This window comes from Chaetomium tenue, assembly GCF_020726465.1.
Source record: "Chaetomium tenue strain MPI-SDFR-AT-0079 chromosome Unknown F5144scaffold_1, whole genome shotgun sequence".
Classification (NCBI taxonomy): domain Eukaryota; kingdom Fungi; phylum Ascomycota; class Sordariomycetes; order Sordariales; family Chaetomiaceae; genus Chaetomium; species Chaetomium tenue.
In genome coordinates, this window is record NW_027117329.1 from 909,525 (window position 1) to 927,091 (window position 17,567).

At 57.3% G+C, this 17,567-nt stretch overlaps 4 protein-coding genes across 4 annotated transcripts; 3 read left to right on the plus strand and 1 right to left on the minus strand.

Moving 5' to 3' along the window:
* Positions 1-941: 941 nt before the first annotated feature.
* Positions 942-5,720, plus strand: F5144DRAFT_480814 (glycosyltransferase family 1 protein; the record flags this gene model as incomplete). Its single annotated transcript, XM_066785250.1, has 4 exons — positions 942-1,979; positions 2,034-2,471; positions 2,522-5,284; positions 5,358-5,720. The coding sequence occupies 4 exons, from the start codon at positions 942-944 to the stop codon at positions 5,718-5,720; spliced, it is 4,602 nt and encodes a 1,533-aa protein (XP_066647823.1).
* Positions 5,721-8,472: 2,752 nt separating this feature from the next.
* On the plus strand, positions 8,473-11,172 carry F5144DRAFT_588224 (uncharacterized protein; the record flags this gene model as incomplete). The annotated part of the gene is made up of 4 exons (XM_066789907.1): positions 8,473-9,416; positions 9,519-9,903; positions 10,026-10,145; positions 10,258-11,172. 4 exons carry the CDS (start codon positions 8,473-8,475, stop codon positions 11,170-11,172), a joined length of 2,364 nt encoding a protein of 787 aa, XP_066647824.1.
* Positions 11,173-11,744: 572 nt separating this feature from the next.
* Positions 11,745-13,121, plus strand: F5144DRAFT_8064 (GRIM-19). Its single transcript, XM_066793436.1, has 4 exons — positions 11,745-11,822; positions 12,261-12,370; positions 12,469-12,621; positions 12,689-13,121. The coding sequence occupies exons 1-4, from the start codon at positions 11,772-11,774 to the stop codon at positions 12,738-12,740; spliced, it is 366 nt and encodes a 121-aa protein (XP_066647825.1). The 5' UTR covers positions 11,745-11,771; the 3' UTR covers positions 12,741-13,121.
* A 110-nt stretch (positions 13,122-13,231) lies between these two features.
* F5144DRAFT_8084 (non-SMC mitotic condensation complex subunit 1) lies at positions 13,232-17,550 on the minus strand. The gene is made up of 4 exons (XM_066793439.1): positions 16,351-17,550; positions 16,038-16,303; positions 13,493-15,988; positions 13,232-13,410 (listed from the first exon to the last, which is right to left on the minus strand). Exons 1-4 carry the CDS (start codon positions 17,255-17,257, stop codon positions 13,240-13,242), a joined length of 3,840 nt encoding a protein of 1,279 aa, XP_066647826.1. The 5' UTR covers positions 17,258-17,550; the 3' UTR covers positions 13,232-13,239.
* Between the last annotated feature and the right edge of the window lie 17 nt (positions 17,551-17,567).

Below are 17,567 nucleotides of genomic sequence, written 5' to 3' on the forward strand. Positions count from 1 at the left end.
CTCGCGTCTGATTATCGATCCCGGAATTCCCCGTAAGGCGCGCACGCATGTGATGGATTAATGGTGGAGCGGCCTTTTCTGTCAGCGGGCGACTGCCGTGCCTGCGTCATGGGACCCCAGCCTTATCGATAACGCAGATATCTCTGGTTGCAGCTGCGAACCACCCAGCGTCATCCATTTCAGATGGAATTCAAAGCATTGTCGAATTAGAGGAAACGAGCTTCCACCATGTCGCGCACAAAAAGTCGCATCCACAGAAACTAAAGTTCAGCGACACCGCACTTTCCGCCACAATCCAACCGGCTGGTAATTGAACAGCGGCACTTGACAGACTCGAACAGGGTCCCGACCGCGGATCTGGGGCGTCACACGGAACCCTGCTGGCTCACCCGGTCATGGAATCCCTGTAAAGGCAACACTTGGCAACCAGTCCAGCCCTGCCACCTGCGTCGCACTGCTGCGGCTCGGACCAACGCTGCGCAGCACCCCGACCTCCCGATGGCAAGAGACGGTCACGGATGTTGACACTGTCTCTGTGCATTTCCACGCCGTGAACAATAATAATGATTACAACCAGGTGCCCTGTCACCGACACCCTGCACTCCAGCACCCCGTAACCTGCACCGTACCTCCTCCGCCCAGGTGCCGTCGTTGCCTGCCGCCTAGATACCTACCTAAGGTGTTCGTACCTACTTACCTAGTTAACACCCACTTGGTCCAATCATCATTGTCGCAGTCTATCTAGTTTCCTTCCCGGCCCTTTCCTCTGGGTGCGCGGCCCAGGCATCCACACGGAACTTGGGACCTTTTCAACAACACAGTTGGTATGTATGCTCCATCCCCGCTGCCCTGGACAAGCCGCCTCGTTTCTCTCGTACTTACACCCTGGGATTTACGCACAGGCAGTCCTCGTCACAGCCTCCCTGTGAGAGATTATAGCCATGAATCCCGAACCTCCTGCAACGCCCCCCGCCGCCGCGCGTTCTCCTCTCACGAGCCCAAGACCGAGCGATACGAGTAAACCGCAACACTCAATACCTCCATCCTCCCCACCAACCCGCGCCGGCCCTGCAAGCCAGGATGAGCGCGCCGTACGTCGTGTCTCGCGGAAACTACAGAAGAAGCGCCCCGGCGGCGAGCATACCCCCACCATGGAGCTTCCCGAACGCTTAAAGGATCACGGTGATCCGGCTGAAGGGGAAGAGGAGGAGTTACGCCCCCAAGGATACGGCGGTGGCATGTTCATGAACATGAACCAGAGTATATTCGGCTTGATTGCGGCTGCAGGAAGCCAAGCCGACTTTACAGACCGTTTCGAAGGTCATAGTTCGGACGATGACGAAGACGATACGGAAAATCCCATGGCTAAAACTATCGCCGGTCCGAAGGGACTACAGCTTGCCCCCGTCACATTGTCTTCTCTCGCGCAGACCACCGTTCTCCCTCGCCATGGGCGAACCCATCATACCTCCGATCACCGCCACCGAAGGAAAATCTCGGAGAGTCGTCTTCTCAAGTCGGTACCGGGGCTCGGGCGGTTCACTGATAAGATCAAATCCTCAAAGTCCCCAAAGCCGAAAACGCAGGCGCAAGAGTCCGTGCATGTGCAGGACGACGCAACAGAGGCCGATTCCACGCCCTCCTCTGACCTTGCCCCCAGCATCGAAATCACGAGAACCGAGAGCAGGACGGCTCCTGTGATGACCAGAATGCTAGAAGCCCGTGCTGAGATGGCGGCGCGACCAAGTTTTGATCTTGAGGGCCTGCCGGGTGATCGCTCTAGGATCGCCGCTGATGACACTGGCGAATCCGGGCCCACAGAGCTGGCGAAGAAGCTTGCCGAGATATTCCAGTTTGACAGGCCCGAAGAGGTCATACAGGAGTATCCTTGTTGGCTCCTGCAGCACGTCCTCCTCACGGGGTACATGTATATCACCGCACAGCACATCGCGTTCTACGCGTACCTCCCCAGGAAAGCAGTAAGTGGCTCCACCTCCAGTGTTCCGGTGCTTCGTAGTACTGACCTGCCGCAGCACGAGGTCGCCAAGTCAGGTTACTTATCCAAGTGCGGAAAGCGGAATCCTAAATACAACCGCTACTGGTTCCGTCTCAAGGGTGACGTCTTGTCGTACTACCGCGATTCCCAGGATCTCTACTTTCCCCAGGGCCAAATCGACCTGAGATACGGTATATCCGCCACCATCACCGACAAAGACAAGGAAGGCGTTAACTTCGCTGTCTCCACGGATAACCGGACCTACTACTTCAGGGCCGATAGCCCCCAAAGCGCCGAGGAGTGGGTGAAGGGCTTACGGAGGGTTATTTTCAGGTCACACAACGACGGTGATAGCGTTAAGATTTCGTTGCCTATCGAGAATGTTATCGATATTGAGGAGGCACAAATGCTGGATTTTGCCGACACATGCAAGATCCGGGTCATCGACAACGATGAGACGTACGCGATTGACGAGGTGTGTGGCCCTGCCCTCTCTTGGATGCCGCACGTGCTGACATGTCGCAGTACTTCTTCTCCTTCTTTAGCTTCGGTAAAGAGCCCATCAACGTCCTAAAGATCTTAATTGAGGATGCTTCGTCGCAGGCGCAAGGGCCCAGTGACCGGGCGGATCCGAGTTCTGGCACTGAATCATCGAAGAGGGCGAGCGGTAGCGGGGCTAGAGAACCGCCATCCAATCTCGCTCTTCGTTCAAGCAAAATCAACGAAGGCGTCAAGGCGACTCTCTCCCCGCTGTCTCCTCTGGGGGGATCCTCGCCGAGTCCCCGTCCGAGCATAGACCGACCGCGCACAAGCTTCGATGCCTTGCATGCGTTTACCAGACGTAGCACGGATGTCAACCCAAGCTTGCATGCCGAATCACCGCCGCGCCGTAGTTTTAGTGACAGCCGGCGGTCTCTGAGTAGGAAACGACCCAGTGGCCACGAGCGACAGGAGAGTAGCGACTCGTATGTTCAGAGTATGGGCGATCCCAGCCAAGCGAGCCTGTCAGCGATGATGGCTTCGGCGAGCAGCGAGGACCCTTCGGCGAGCCAGATCTTGAGAGGCAGTGACCTATTCCACGGCCCAACTCTCCAGCGGACACAGAGGGCCCAAGATGGCAAGCAAGTCGCATCCCCTACTGGACCGCCGCGGCCAGTATTCACTCCAAAACATATTCACCACGCCCCCTCCAGGGCCCGCACAACCACAACCGGGCAGGGCGAGGATCCGGCGACGACCCCGACCCTCCAGAGCATTGCCACAATGGCGGGCTATCCATTTCGCAAGACGAATGCGCTCATCGGATATCTTGACCGGCATTCTAGGCGCATGAGCACACTTTTGGCTACAGAATCTATGGGCTACGTCGAGAAGGTTTCTGGCATGTGGAAGGGCGGCGGGAAACATTATGACGAGCCCCACGGCCTCCGGACCGATGAGGAAGATGTTGGCGACGACCCTGAGGACCGGGCTAACTCGGAAGCCCGGTTCCAGGCGCACTTTGCTCTGCCAGAAACCGAGAAACTCCACGCTGCCTACTTTGGACACCTGATGCGCGTTCTCCCGCTCTACGGTAAGATTTATATCAGCGACCGCCACTTTTGCTTCCGCAGCCTCCTACCCGGCACCCGCACCAAGCTCATCCTTCCGCTGCGAGACATTGAGAACGTCGACAAGGAGAAGGGTTTTCGGTTTGGCTATGCGGGCCTTGTTGTTGTCATCCGCGGCCACGAAGAGCTCTTTTTCGAGTTTCACAGAGCCGAAGTCCGTGACGACTGCACTATTACCATCCTCCAGAGCCTAGAAGCGACGCGCTACTTACACGACTCTACCCTCATGGACGGTGGCGCCGACGCCAAAGATGCCCAAGCCGCCGTAGCGGAGCACGACGCTCTTCAAAAAGCACGTGGTGGTGACGAGTTTGCCGACCACGAAGTTCAACTCCCCCGCGAGACATCGTCAGCGTCGGAAGCCCCTACTATTCTTTTCGACGATCCTAAGGCATCCTTCCTCAATTTTAAGCCCGCCCACTCGATGCGAATCACCTGCCTGACCATCGGCTCGCGGGGTGACGTGCAGCCGTACATCGCACTCTGCAAGAAACTAATCCAAGAAGGCCACCGGCCACGCATTGCCACGCACGGGGAGTTCAAGGGCTGGATTGAGTCACACGGGATCGAGTTTGCATTCGTTGGGGGCGATCCGGGTGAGTTGATGCAGCTCTGCATCCAGAACGGCACTTTCTCGCTCGCGTTCTTCCTCGAGGCCAACGCCAAGATGCGCGACTGGCTCGATGAACTGCTACGGACCGCCTGGGAAGCCTGCCAGGGGAGCGACCTGATCATCGAGTCGCCGTCGGCCATGGCGGGCATCCACATTGCCGAGGCCCTTGGCGTCCCCTACTTCCGCGCTTTCACCATGCCATGGACCCGCACCCGTGCTTACCCACACGCCTTTATCATGCCCGGCCAGAAGATGGGCGGCGCGTACAACTACGTCACGTACGTCATGTTCGAGACAGTGTTTTGGAAGGCGACTGCGCACCAGATCAACCGCTGGCGGAGACGGTACTTGGGCCTGCCGACGACCGGCCTTGAAAAGCTGCAGATCAACAAGGTCCCGTTCCTGTACAACTTCTCCCCGTATGTCGTGCCCCCGCCGCTGGACTACAGCGACTGGATCCGCGTCACGGGGTACTGGTTCCTAGATGAGGGTAACGATAACTACCAACCTTCCAAGGAGCTGGCCGAGTTCATCGCCACCGCGCGTCGCGACGGGAAGAAGCTCGTTTACGTCGGATTTGGGTCCATCCTCGTGCCTGACCCTGGTAAATTGACCCAAGACGTCATCGACGGCGTGCTGAAGGCGGGTGTGCGCTGTATTCTCAGCAAGGGCTGGAGCGACCGGATCCTGACCAAGGACAAGGATAAGGAGAAGGGCCAGGAGAAGGACCAGCTGGACGAGAACAAGACACCCGAGCCGGAGCTACCGCCGGAGATCTTCCAGATCCAGTCCGCGCCTCATGACTGGCTGTTCAAGCAAATCGACGCGGCGGCGCACCACGGCGGAAGCGGTACCACGGGCGCCAGCCTGCGCGCGGGTATCCCGACGGTCATCCGGCCCTTCTTTGGCGACCAGTACTTTTTCGGTGCCCGCGTGGAGGACCTAGGCGTGGGCATCTGTCTCAAGAAGTGGGGCGCAGCATCCTTTGCGCGCGCCCTCTGGGAGGCGACGCACAGCGAGCGCATGATTACCAAGGCGAAGGCTTTGGGAGAGCAGATCCGCAAGGTTCGTATCCGTCACCCCCCCTTTCCCCCTCCCAAACACAACACACCTGCTAACCCCCATCCCCAACCAACAGGAAAACGGCGTCGACACCGCCATCAAATGCATCTACCGCGACCTCGAGTACGCCACGCAACTCATCCGCACCAAGACGGGCAAGAACCAGACGCGGCGCAAGGCGGCCACCGCGTCTGCGGGCACCGCCACCGACGGCCCCGGCGGCTCGGGCGGGTCCAGCCCGGACGCCGACATGCTCGACGACGACGAGGAGGAGAGCTGGACTTTTGTTGGTGGTGATGCGGATACTATTGACGATCTCTCGGTGGAGGCGGCCATGAAGCGGACGGTGCCGGATTTGAGGGCTGTGCTGGGGGGGGAGGTGCCGGTTGTGGGTGGAGCGCCGGGGGTGAAGGGGGGTAAGGGGGTGGCGTTGGAGTGAGTGGTGGATGGTCGGGGTTGAGTTGAGGCTTTGGACGATGATTTCATGATGGGGGGTTTGGACAGCCCGGGGGACTTTGGGGTCAGGGCTTGTCTCCTCCCTTCCTGCGTTTGTTTGCACATTGTTTTTGTTTCTGGGCGGGCTGGGACGATACATGCACCTGTCCCGCCCGTCCGCCATGGACGCTGGGTTTGGAGTTTCGGAGCCGGTTATGATGATCATGACAAGAGAATGTGGCATATGTTACGCGGTTGCCATGGGTTTCGGATACACTAAAGACGACAGATTGGCCTCGTCGGGTTGCGTCAGGTTTTCTTTATTGGGCTACTTTTAGAGTCTCTCCCTAACCACTTTTACCTTCTAATTCGGGAGTTCATGGGTCGGGTGACGCACCGAGGCCTGACATACCTATGTACATCTCCGCACCTTTCTTCCTTCTCTTACTCGCTGGGAGGTTTACAACCTGGAGACACCACCGTCATAGAATAGTAATATTACTGTGTACCTGACTCGGATTCCATTTTCGAAAACGTTCCATGGGTTTCGTAATTATAACCAACAACAAGTGTGAGCAACGAGTTTCTTTGTCAATACCGTACACGCTATAGTTTTCACACGTATATTGAATTAGTTATACTCCATCTCATGGAAACAAATCAAATTGTAAATGGGCCTCACAAGCTGGGATGAGATTAAGTCCTGAAAAGATATATATTATTCATACTCCGCTATGCCCTAGGGCGTGCCGGACCCTCTGCTATTTATATATATATATATTATTCATACTCCGCTATGCCCTAGGGCGTGCCGGACCCTCTGCTATTTAGTGTACAGGAAAACCGTGCCCTCCCGGGCCGGGTGAAAAACCCCTACCAACAATCAAGGAACGATGCGTTCTGGTGAGTCTACGTATACAAAGAGAGGAGGCCTCCTGGCCTCCGAACGGGGGCGCTTCAGGCCGCCGTTTCCAGCTCGAGCCTCCTGGCCAAGCTGTACATCGGCAGCCTCCCCGAGTCCATCAGCCAGTCGAGGATCCTCCTCGCAAGCCGTGCAGTCGTGGGATTGATACCGTGTAGAACTGAGTAAAAGTCCCGTCGTGTCCGAATTCCAGTTCTCTCCCATCTTCGAGTCAACGGTGGGGCCAAACACCACACTACCAGGTGTTCGGCAGTCTCTCGTCCCTCGCCACACTCGCAGGCAGGCGTCAGAACCTCCGGGACTTCCCGTGTAAACAAGTAGTCCCGTAAGCCTATTGCTCCCGTCCGGATTTGAATGAGCAGTGAGCTTTTCGCCTTGCTGAGACCGTCATGCCTCCTTAGGGTTTCGTTCCGGAATAGCCTGAAAAGATATATTTACTATATCAGCTCTTCTGTTCTCCCTTAAACTGTTCCTGGGTATCAACGGTCTAGAGGTAATTACACCAATATTGCCACCCCATCTCTCTTCTAATGTGTAAGACAGTTCTTTGACAAATCCTTTATGCAACCCATTCCGTTTTCCCCGAGTTGGTAACGTTCAAAGACAAGAGATTCGAGAATGTGGCGTTAGGTATACCGACACATAAGGTTATGGCAGTTATGGTAGCTGTAGACGTTGTTCGGCCTTCCCACTTGCTGCCTGCCGTTGGACTGATTTTGTTGATGCAAGGGCGTGAATTCGTGAGTTCCTGTGATGGAAATTGTAGCGGAAGCAAAACTGAGCCCCATGTGATTTCAATGACTCAGTGTTCGTTGTTAGTCATACTTCATTCACACTGAGGACATTGATGCCTGGATTGTGATGCACACCAATGACCAAATGCATTGGCTCAGGCTGCTGTCGCGACTCGACGCCTTTAATGTGTATTGTGTCGAGTAACAGGGTCATTGAGGGGCAGTTCGGCGCCACGTTCGAGCCACACATGACCCCGCAACCGGGAACCATGTGGGTACCCTGCGTTCTCTACAAGAACAGGGGTTGGTTGGACAGTTGATGAGCAGCCCGGATCAGCCGCCCAAGGTACAAAAGGACCTGCCCAACCCACCCAGAGTTCGGCTCATTGCTCTGCGACCGGATTCCTTCGTCAGTGCGCCAATACAACCCGGCAATAATTACACCATCTCGGCATTACATCACCCCACGATTCCTACTCATTGATCCCACACCGTCTCTTCCAAGCTCGGCACCTTACGATAGCAATTGTTTGGGATTCCCATGCCACTGAATTGCTTGCCTTTTATTCGTACTTGGTACTTTTTCCTCTCGCCCTTTTATTAATCCGAACGGTGGCTCGACCTTCAAGACTTCCAGGATCCACAGCTTTTGGGAGCTTGGACCCTCGGACCACTGTGCCCCACAGCCACTAGCTATTTCTGGTCGCACGCCCCACGTTTCTGCAGCTCTCTGCCGCCATTGAGTTGACTCGCTTGGGAGCCTGGAACCTCGAATCGCGATACTTCGAATCACACGCACAAACGGGACCAGCCGTCGCTAGACCGCGTTTCCCGCCTTTCAAACTTGGGTACGCGCCACTGCGCGATGGGTGTATCAATCAACCCTCAAAGCAGTTTATCAACGTCTTGGGTGGCTCTTGCGTAAGAATTTCCTGCGCAGAATCTATCTACGATTTTCTTTCTTAGTCCTGCTTGGTCTTTGTCCAAGACGCGGCTAACCAGACTCGGCATTCTATCCAGGCTGAGCCCACGACCCGAGGCTTAATCCATCGCATCATACCGTCACAACAGCGCGACTGGACTTTGTGCACGCCGTCACAATGACGAAAACCGTCGGGTTGGGCAGCCGGTTACGGTACCCCATCACCGTCGTCAAGCTTCACAAGCGGCCGGGTGACAAGATCAAGAAGCAAGAAACCCTCATGGAATACTCTTTCAAGTGGATGAAAGAGGTCGGCGATACTATCCGAGGCGAGACTTGGCAGCAGGAACAGACGACCATCGTGACATGGGACTCGCCGAGCGACGGCGAGCTGACGCGCTGGTTCATCCGGGAGGGCCAACATATCGTGTCTGATAGGGTTGCCATAGAGGTCAAAGAGGAATGCTCGCACGAGATCCAGTTCCAAGGCCTCTGCGGCATGTGCGGGAAGGATATGACCGAGGTCAACTGGGCCACCGAGACCCGAGACACAGCGCGTGCTCCCATCAACATGGTACACGACCAAACTAACCTCACCGTCAGCGCGAATCATGCGCAGCGCACAGAACAGGAGTTGCAGCGGCGCCTACTCACGAGCCGGAAGCTCAGCTTGGTGGTAGATCTCGACCAAACCATCATCCAAGCGTGCATCGACCCAACCGTGGGCGACTGGCAGAAAGATCCGACGAACCCCAATTACGAATCCGTCAAGGGTGTGAAGAGTTTCCAGCTGGACGATGGACCTACGCAGGCAGCCAACCAATGCTCGTACTACATCAAGATGCGCCCAGGACTGGAGTCCTTCCTCAAGCGCATCGCCCAAATGTACGAGTTGCATGTCTACACCATGGGTACGCGCGCATATGCACAAAACGTGGCACGCGTTGTTGACCCAGACAAGAAGCTATTCGGGAACCGCGTCATCAGCCGCGACGAAAACGGCAGCATCTATGCCAAGGACTTGCAGCGACTCTTCCCCGTCAGCACCCACATGGTGGCCATCATCGATGATCGCTCCGATGTGTGGCCGAACAACCGAGCCAACCTGATCAAGGTGTCGCCGTACGAGTTCTTCAAGGGCATCGGTGATATTAACTCGAGCCTCTTACCGAAACGACAGGACCTGCTCTCGAAGGGCCCGACAGCTAACGGGACCAAAAAGAGAAAAAGGAACGACACCGCTGCCGAAGCCGGGAATAAGACCGCAGCGGTCGGCGATGCCACGCTCACGGAATGGCAGATCGAGGAGCAAAAGCGCGAGCTCGAGAAGCAGATCAAGGATCGCCCCCTCCAAGCGCTCCAGGAAAAGCTTGATAGAGAGGACGAAGAGGCTGCTGAGAAGGCAACCGTACAGTCTGACGACGGCTTCGAGTCACGTTCATCATCCCCTCCCTCGCAACGCCACCACATTCTGCAGGACGACGACGACGAACTTGAGCATCTCCAGAAGCACCTCACGGTCCTCCACCGCACCTTCTATGCCGAGTACGACACTGACCGGAATACGGTACCCGACGCCGGGCACATTCTCGATGAGTTCAAGGCAAAGGTGTTACAAGGCAAAAAGATCGTGCTGTCCGGTGTTCTGCCACGGGGGATTGACATCTACACGTCCGAGATCGGCCTACAAATCATGTCCTTCGGCGCCGACCTGCGCCCCCGGGTGAGCAGGGACATCACTCACCTCGTCGTGAACACGGCCCAACCCGGCAGGGAGAAGCTACTCGAGGCACGACGACGACCGCACATCAAGATCGTCAGCCAAGAATGGCTGGCCGCCTGCTTCACCCAGTGGGCCGCTGTCGACGAGGCCCCCTACCTCTTCACCACGCGCCTGATGGACGAGGACAACCCAGAACACAAACCCCTCAGCAGCGGTGAAGAAAACGAGGACGGGGACGAGAACGACGAGAACAACCCCCCCAACACCACCTCCACCACCACCACAAAAACCCCCAACGGGACCACGCCCACACCTTTCACACCCACCAAACTCCGGCTGGTCGCCCCCGCGGGCGCGACGCGCACCGTCCCGCTCCGGATGGACAACGTGGAGGGCGGCAACGTCGATGGAAACAATGATGACGAAGACGACGATGACGACGAGGCAGGCCTCTTGCCCTCGGACCTCCCCGACGGTGCCACGTCGCCTATCGACGCGTTCAAGGATGTTGATTGGACGACGACCGACGCGGAACTGGCTGAGTTTTTGGCTAGCGGGTCGGATGATGATGAGGATGAGGAGGATGATGATGGAGATGATGAGGAGGAGAGTGGGGATGGTGGGGATGGGGATATGGATGTGGAGGTGCGGGATGCACCGCCGCCCGTGCCTGTGCCTGCGTCGACGGCGTCGGCGTCGGTGGCGGTGGTGAGGAAGCGGAAGGGGAGGGATGAGGAGGAGGATGAGGAGGATGGAGAGAATCAGAATGTTGGTGGCGATGGCGATGATGCTGAGGCTGGGGAGAAGGGGGAGAATGGCGCCCCGGCGAAGCGGCTGCGCAGGACGGAGAGCCAACGTGGATCGTCCCTGCGGAATCTGTATGTTGCCACCGGCGAGGGCGCTGATGATAGCCCGGGCAGTGGGCTGCCTACCCCCGGGCGATCGGATGGTCAGGATGTGGACATGGAGGGGGCACGCAATGCTGATGCCGGTGCCGAGGGCGGTGAGGAGGAGGAGGAGATGGAGTTCGACGTCGCCGAGCTGGAGGCTGAGTTCGAGGCCGAGTTTGACAAGGCTGAACTGGAAGCCCAGATGGCGGCGGAACAGGCGTATGGGGCCGAGGTGGCCGGCGAGAAGGACGCGACGAAGGGCTAGGCGACCGCTTCCCCCCTTTCTGGCGGCGCAAAGAGACAGTTGACCACCGTGTAGTTTTTAGGAGTTTGTGTACATAACTATGGATCAGCGTGGGCTACTCGGGTTTTGGCTGGGGGGCCGGTGGGAGGATTGGAGTTCTTGGAGGCTTTCTGTGTATCTTATTTGTAGTGTATCATGCGCGCTGGCATATTGCATCTTGCATTCTTACCTTGCCTCGCCTCTCTCTGTTTTTGTCCCTGTGTACCTTGCCTGAGCCGCCCCTGTCATCCGATGCCTTGGTAGCTTGCTTGGCTTCCATGCTGCATCCCCACTTCCCCCCACTTACGTAATCCACCACCCGCCGCCAATCCCAGGCCTCGCAATTGCACCCATCAATCAATTCAAGCTTCGAAGCTCCGGCAACCAAACCCCGACGACGACAATCGCGCCAATTCGACGGCCCACGCCACAACACAGCTCCCGATCCACGGCAGGGAGCCCGAGCAATTCGAAAAGCCTACCCTCGAGCGAGCGAAAGACCCGACTTCCGCCACCCGGAAGGGGCATACCATTCGATTGAGCACCGCACGAGAGAGGGAAAAAGTTCACAGTTGCCCACCATGCCACAAGATATGCCGCCCGTTGGCGGCTATGAGGCCGTCCAGTATAAGGTGGGTGTTTTTTGTTCCGGTTTCCTTTTGGGGAGCGGTTTTGGTGGGAGGTTGGGGAGGGTCGGGTCGGGTTGGTGGATGAGTTCTGGCTGGGTTGCGTGGATGAATTGTGTGGCTCGGGGGACACGGAATTGAGGGACTGCGTTGTGCTGCGCAAGAGGCGGATTGACTTGTAGTTGCTTCTGCTGCGGGCAAGCTGAGGACGTGGAGGGCGGATGGATGGCGTGCTGTTGGCGGTACAGGCGGCTCCCGTCTGATGACCAGGACGATGCCCTCCAGAGACTCCGCTGGGGGGATGGAAACAGGTCCTGAAGGAGGGCACAAACACTGAAAGCAACACGAGCCAGCCCAAAATCTTCCCAGCTTTACTGCAGCTCAACCCCCCCTTCTCTCGCCCACTATCGAAGACGACAAGAGCTAACCAACCCCCCCTCACAGCGCAACCTCCCTTCGCGAGGCCTCTTCCGCCCCGGCCCTCTCATTGCCGGCACCACCGCGCTGATGCTCTTCGGCTGGTACAAGCTTGTCGTCGGCATGCGCGAGCAAAAGTATGTCCATGCGACCACTCCCATCCAGCCTACCCACCATATCCCACCCCTCATATTTCTCCACCCCGCACGCGTAACCACAAGCTAACAACCCGCAGCGAACTCGCCCGCGAGAAGATGTGGTCCCGCATCCACCTGATCCCGCTCCTCCAAGCGGAAGAGGACCGCGACCAAGTGCGGAGACACTTGGCCGACCAGGCACGGGAGAAGGAGCTGTTGGGGGAGAACGTCAAGGTCTACCACTCCGACCGGTGAGTTTCAGCTTTTTTGTTTACCTGGTGTATCGGGGACGGTTGCTGATGCTGATACTGGTGGCAGGTACGTGCGGCCCACGTTTGGCGTGACGCCCGCGAATGTTTCGAAGGAGTAAGTTGGATTGGGAGGAGGTTGATGGGGGGGTCAGGGTTGCCATTAAAAAGGGCATTGTGAGCTGCGTCGTCTTCGGCGGCAGCGGTGGCGCTGTATATACAGTGTTGTAGATGGAAGAGAAGACTTCTTGTCTCTGTTTCTCTTGGTGCGATCATTTCAGGGCGACGCGAAATAGAAGGACGTCCGAATGGCAACTCTATGCGAATGCGAAACATCTGCAACGATATGGAGCACTAGCACTCTCAGTGGACATGGATCCGACTTCATGCATTTCCATTCCTAGAATGCTCATTCACGAAACTTGCTCACAGATGAAGACGTATACAATCGTTGACATGCAGCGACACCGCTACCGCCGACAATCTAAATTTTTAGGAAACAACACAACCCCCCCAACCTTGGATATCCCAACAACCCAAGACAGCCCAGCCAGCCACGCCAGACACCCCATAATGCATCCCACAACACAACCCACCGCCTGCTAGCATCCAAGGACAATTCTACGCGGCCGCCTGGACAATCTTGAACCCCTCCGACACCAGCTTGGTGATATCCTCGTTCTTGTGCTGCAACAACCCCAGCGCAAACGCAACATCGTTCCACTGCCGCTCGTTGTCGCACCGCGGCAGCCTCGCGGCAAGCTTATCCGCCAGCTGCTTGGCATGCTTGTCCTGTTGACACATACCGTTAGCATACACGCACTTCACATCAATGATCTCGAAAAAGGGGATGAATAGCAAGAAAGAAACGCACCTTCTCCACAAACCCAAGCAAGAAGCGCACAATGCGCCTGAAGCTCTCCTCCTCAATCCGCTTATCCGCCGACAACAAACTGAACATATCCACAAAGTGGTTGTACACGGCATTATCCTTGGTGCTGAGCTCAGTAAAGAACATGCGCGCGAGGTCCGCAATCCGCTTGTCCTCGTCCTCAAGGCACTTGGCCATCTCGCCCAGCTGGCCCTTGACCTTGACCTGCCCCGCCAGGATCAGGAAAGTCAGCGTCATCAGGCAGGTGCGCTTGACCATGGGCTCCGGGTCGGCCAGGCGGCGGTAGAGGAAATCCGTGTTCTCGTCGATGAGGTGGTTGAAGCACACGGCCATGTCGCCCAGGGCGATGACGGCGTTGCTGCGCACCGTGGCGTCGGTGGAGCGCTCCATGATGGTGATGAGCAGCGGGAGGTTGACCTCGCAGTACTCGGACGAGACGCACATCAGCTTGGCGAGGCACAGCGTGGCGGCCTGCTGCAGGTTGCGGTCGCGGTAGGTGGTGTTGTTAGCGCAGATCTCGCTGACCAGGGGGCCGAAGTGCGCGAGCAGCGAGGTTGGCCCGTACAGGAGCTCGCGCTCGCGGATGTGTGCCATGGCCTCGGTGAAGTCGTCTTCGGTGGTGCCGCCGATCAGGTCGAGCTCGTCTCCCTCGTCTTCGACTTTGGACTTGTCTTTGGCTGAAGCGGAGCGGCGGCTGGAGGTACTGGCACCGAGTGAGGAGCGGTTCGTGGCGGCAGCCGTTTTTTCCTTCTCCTGCTTGCGGCGTTTGAAGTCGAGTTCGCAGAGCTCGAGGTGCACGATCTGCTTGACGGCGACATGGCCCACGATGAAGAGGAGCTGGGATAGGCCAACGGTGTTCTCCTTGTTCTGCTTCTTGGTCGGGCTGACGGGTGCTTGCTGCGAGGCAATGACAGTGGGATCGCTTTCAGCACTCTCGGCCGAGGAAGCAGGACTTGGTGCCGCCTGTGCCTCATCGCGGGATGCGGGACGAGAGTTAGGTTGTGAGCTTGGACGCGAATATGGGCGACCAAAGACTGTCCTCGTCTTGCGACGGATGATCTCGGAACACAAAACATCCGGATGCCTCGAGAGGGTGTAGATGGCGTTGATGGCCTGCTCGGCAACACCATACCATTCCTTGCTCTCCGTGGGCACCTCGGTGATGGCCGCCAGCCTAACCAACACAGCATGATCGTTTTGTAACCTGGAGAACTTGGCCGCTGCCTCTTTGGCCTGGCGGCCGGTGGGGTTGATCCGTCGGAGAGCAACGCACGTAAACTTGGCGAGTTGTAGATCATCACGGCCATGGGGTCCGAGACCGGTGCGCAGCATCGTCTCCATCTCGCCGACCACAATCTCCGGGCTGGCGGTGGCGAGCATGCCGAGCACAATGATGGCACCCCGTCTCTGCTTCCTGGAAATCTCCCGCTTCTGCACGCCGTAAACCTGCCATAATTTCGCGATGACAAGGTCCGGAATCATGCCTTGCTTCATCATCGTGCTCACAAGTTGTTCGAGCGAGGTGAGTTCAGCAGGGGTGGCGCCAAAGGTTAAACTAATCATGTTCCGCGCAATGTAGTTGGCAGCGTCGTTCGCGCTAAAACTGTCGGGGGCCTCAAAGAAAAGCCGTTTGTAGCAATCGATCAGATGAGCCTGAACACCCTTGCCCTCATCGCTGTTGCCCTTGGTCCAGATGAGCCTGAGCATGCGACGGATGCCCACCTTGTTCTGCTCAATGTTGTATGCGTCGCCAATCTCGAAGTAGTCCATCGCCTCAATGACTTCGCTCTTGTTCCGGGATCCAAGGAGTTGGCACACCGTGCCGGTCGCATCGTGCAACACGTCGATAAATTTGAGCGCTTCGTTGTAGTACCGCTTTGTGAGGGTCAGCTTCTCGATCGCCTCGGAAGTGGCTGCCTCCTCCTGCGCCTTCTGGACCGCTGCAATTTTCTCTTCGTCGGTCATCTCGGCCAGTTGCTTCCTCGGAGACTCGATTTGAGTGGCGTCATCAAGCAGGGCTGGGTCCACGGTCGTGTTCCCCTGCTCGAGGCCCGGCGCGTCGACTGGGGGCTTCAGGGCGTTGAGTTCCGCATCGACTTTGTCTAAGCGCTCTTGCCAGTCTTTCCTCGCGAGCTGGGCGCCATGGAGGGCGGTGAAGGGATGCGTCCGAATCAAGGTGCCGAGCAACTTGATGGCGTTCCTCCTCACATGGCTACTCTTGTCCTCGAGGCTCCGGCACGCCAATTCGGCTGCCTTTTGCCTCCGCTTCGGAAATTTCTGGTCGAGTCCGCAAAGCTTCACGTAGACCTGGATCGTCCGGCACCGACAATATGGGTTGATGTCGAGGAAGCGCTCTTCCAGCACATCGAAGAAGGCGTTCATCTGCATTTTGTGGTTCTCGCCGCGCTCATCGGACTTGCTGAGGTGGGCAAGCATGTTGCCGAAGACCTCGACAAGGGCGCAACGGAGGGTGTACGACTGCGCATGTCAGTTCCTGAGCCCCATGTCCCACGCCTGACCTGCATACCTCGCTGTCCAGCTGCTTTGCCATCAAAGTAACCTGCTTAATGACCAACCTAGGAGCCAGTTCAGACAGTCTAATCATGAACGTTGAAACGGACTTTGGCCCCTTGGTGTCGTTGGTGTTGAACTCCTTGTTGCTGAGTTCTCGCAGGATCTCGTCCGCCAGTTGGGGGTAATCGTATTGTTCGGCCAAGATATGGAGGAACTCGGCCATCGGTTCCGACAGATGCTCAAAGTAGGTAAGGTTCTGAACGATAGAGATTTGGGCGGCTACGGGTTGTCAGCGTTTCCCTCTGCGTAGCATACAACTGACCTACCGTATCCGTGACCGTGGTGTTTTACCGCGATGCAGAGCACCTTGAAGGCATGCATCCGGATGCTCGTGCTCTTGACGCGCTGTTCGCTCTCGAGAATCATGTAGACGGGCCGGGTCAGCAGCGACATAAAAGTGTCGCGTTCGGATGTCGTCAAGAAAATCTTGCCCAGCTTCAACCGCAGCACCTTGCACATTGTATTTAGCGCCGTCTCGAGTTGGGTCGACGAATCCCAGGTGCCGTCTTTGCCGACATCCCTCTTGCTCTTGGGCTTACCGCGGCCCCGCGCGGGTACGGTGGTCGACGATTTCTCGGCTGCCTTGATCTCGACGGCTGCGATGGTCCACTGCAGCAGGAAGCCGTACATCTCAAGCAACTGTTTGTGGTGGGCGATGAGCTCCTGCTCGTCCGACTCGAGGTCATGGTTTATGACGTCGGCCTCGGTGGCCAGACCGGAGGTGATCAGGTCAAATATCTTGCTCAAAGCGTGCGCCGAGAGAAAGGAGGTGTACCTGGATTGTTTGAACAGCTCAGAATCAGGATCGTTTAAACGACGGGTTGTGGCGCCAGAGCCCAAGGGACGCGCGCGCCGGGAAGGGGTGGGTGTGCCCGCTGCCGGCAGCGACGTGTCCCTTTCGCAGGGCATGAGGGGATCAGAGGAGATGGGTGCACACTTTAAAAGGAACTGCAACGAGTCAAAAATGCTGCTGCGCGTGATGGCATCCGGGTTCTCGGCCACGGCGTCGACGATGGGGTTGAGGACGGCGTTGATCACGGCATTGTCGGTGAGCGACTCGGGGTCGTTCTCGCAGTCGACCAGCGCTCCATCAGCCTCGGGCGTCGGAATGCCAGCCGGGTCGCTCATGTAATGCTTGAGCGCATCGTTAATATCGAAGCTGACGCTGTCCATGGCGGACAACGGCCGATGAGGGGTATCGCGGGGGTCGCCAGTGGGTGTAGCCAAGGAGAACAGGCGGGGAAAGAAGTCGTTCCGAAAAGCGGACACCACAATCGGAAAGGCTGTCGTGGAAGCTGGGGGGTCGTCGGGGGTTAGCTGGCGTTGGTGTTGTTTTGTCGCAAATGGAGGGTGACTTTCAAATCAGGGCCCCTCCTTGGATTTGTTGGCGTGCTCTGGCTCTTTCCGGTGGGGGGCCCTAGCAACGCTGCAATTTGTTTGTTGACTTTGCAGGTGCCAGCCAGCCGCGTCCCGCCGCAATTGA